A 2,003-nucleotide genomic window follows, 5' to 3' on the forward strand; every position below is an offset into this window, starting at 1 on the left:
TGCTGCTGCGGGCGGCCGAGAGCCGCGTCGGCCTCTACTCGCCCCACACCGCCCTGGACGCGCTCCCGCGCGGCGTCAACGCCTGGCTCGCGGCCGCGCTGGGTGAGGGCTGGCGGGGCGCGGCGGCGGGAGCCTAGAAGGGATCATGGATTGGAAGGCGCCAGGGGCTGTCCCGGCGCTGCCTGGCTGGGAACAGCGACTGCTGCTGGATGCAGCCCGCAGACCCCCTCCTCTCCCCCCTTGGACCTGGCCTGGCGCCTGCTCACTGCGCCTTGCAGGTGCTGTGAGTAGTGCGCAGCTGCAGCAGGTGCTGTGTGGGGCATGGTTGCCAAGCACTTGGTTTTAAGCTTTGAGAGAGAGGAGTAGGAATCAGAGGAGGGTTCAAGTGCACCAGTGTACACCCCTCCCCCCACCAGATACACCCCATGATCCTGCCTTGAGCTGACCACTGTGCTAGATGTGACCTGAGGCCCCTCCTGGCCCTACTCTCAGCCAAAATTGCAGCAAAACGTTTAAGCCTGGAGGTGAGGCAGAACTTTCTGGGGTTTAGCTGCCAGAACAGCCTTCCGGGAGAAGGTGTGGGATCTCCATCCTTGGAAACTTTTAAGACCAGGTTAGAGGGGGACTGGGCTAGATGTGACCTCATAAGTTCCTTCCAGCCCAGCTGTCCTGTGCATCCTAAGCTGGTGTGTAGGCCGCTGGCTGAGTGCATAGACCTGGATCTCATCTGGGTTTCTAGTTTAGGGAAATGATGGGTGCAGGATGGGCATGTGTTCCCCGCCATTACAAAAGGCAGAATGTTTATTGCCAGCTGAAAATGACCTGATGCATTTTCAGTGTTACTTGCTTGGCCTTGGTCTTCGTAGGGTACGAGCAGTTCTCAGTCATGGATTTCCTCCTTCATCAGGTAGTCTTTATGGGACAAAAGCACACCAAAGTTTAAAGGACACGTCCAAGATCAACCAGTTTAGTGACAGATCTTCCAACTCCCAGTTCCATTCCTTGATGATTGATCATGAATTGTAGGCGCTATTGAATCAGGCAAGGGACATAACCTAAGGCAGTATCTAGCGCGCAAGCTGTCTGATGTGTAATGCTAGGCCCGAAAAAACACCAACAGATATAATCAAAATGAATAGTCTAGCACCTTCCTTTAGGGAAGAGCCTTGGATTTATTGCACCTCTGATACAGTTCTGTTATTCAGCACATCAGGATGGGAAGCACTGCAGCATGTTTGAGTGTTCTGGCAGTAGTGTTAAGCCATAGATTGCAAGATGTTCTGACTAGTAAGTGCAGTTCCTAGTATAATAATCGTGTATTATTATTGTGGTGGAGAAGCATGGGAAGAGACACTTCCACTAAAACTTGATAAAACAATTTTTCCCAGGAATACTTACTTTCAACTTAAGAAAGAGCTGTAAATTTAGGAGCAGCAGGAAAATGTTGGCTAAGAGTTAACATGGAGATCTCCCTGTAAGATGCACATCTAGCCATGGAAAATAACTTTCTGAATTGAAACTTCTGCTCTGAACTGCTGTGTTATTCTCACAGTATTCAGTTCAACCTTCCACACTCGAATTTCAGCTATATAAAACCTCCTTGTAGATCTTGATTCTTTACTCCTAAAATTGGCTAATAAATCACGGGCACTGGATTTCTCTAGGCAGATCCTCAGTGGTAGGGGCCATTTTGTTGTTTTTTGTTTGGTATCATGAACTGCTGGGTTGCATGTTCTCTCAGGTGTCTCTACCTCCTCTGTCCCAATACAACCATCGACTGCTCTAACATATCCAACTGAGGGCAGTCACCGAGTGGAGTTCATTGTGGGCCAGGCTGAGCAGCTGGAAGCTGTCCTGGCCAAAGTGCAGAAAATTCCAGAGGTTTCATCTGTTGCGACTCTCCCTGCCAGGTACTGCATGTGGCACTCTGGTTTTTCTCCTGCTGCTTTGAAAAAATAAACACCATTGACATGTCTCAGACTTTTTTTTTTTTTTTTTTATCA

General features: G+C 49.6%; 1 protein-coding gene across 1 annotated transcript in view; it reads left to right on the forward strand.

Annotated features, from left to right (window-relative positions):
• Nucleotides 1-5: 5 nt before the first annotated feature.
• The window catches only part of NIF3L1 (NGG1 interacting factor 3 like 1), a gene marked incomplete at its 5' end in the record, with an annotated part of 6,139 nt that continues 4,141 nt past the window's right edge, over nucleotides 6-2,003 (forward strand). Inside the window, 2 exons of the mRNA XM_019522884.1 lie at nucleotides 6-102; nucleotides 1,742-1,910. Of these exons, the coding sequence (XP_019378429.1) occupies nucleotides 6-102; nucleotides 1,742-1,910 (266 nt within the window). The remainder of the gene's footprint in view (nucleotides 103-1,741; nucleotides 1,911-2,003) is intronic.

Source organism: Gavialis gangeticus, unplaced genomic scaffold (assembly GCF_001723915.1).
Source record: "Gavialis gangeticus isolate Ggan-Ray unplaced genomic scaffold, GavGan_comp1, whole genome shotgun sequence".
In the NCBI taxonomy this organism is placed as follows: Eukaryota; Metazoa; Chordata; order Crocodylia; family Gavialidae; genus Gavialis; species Gavialis gangeticus.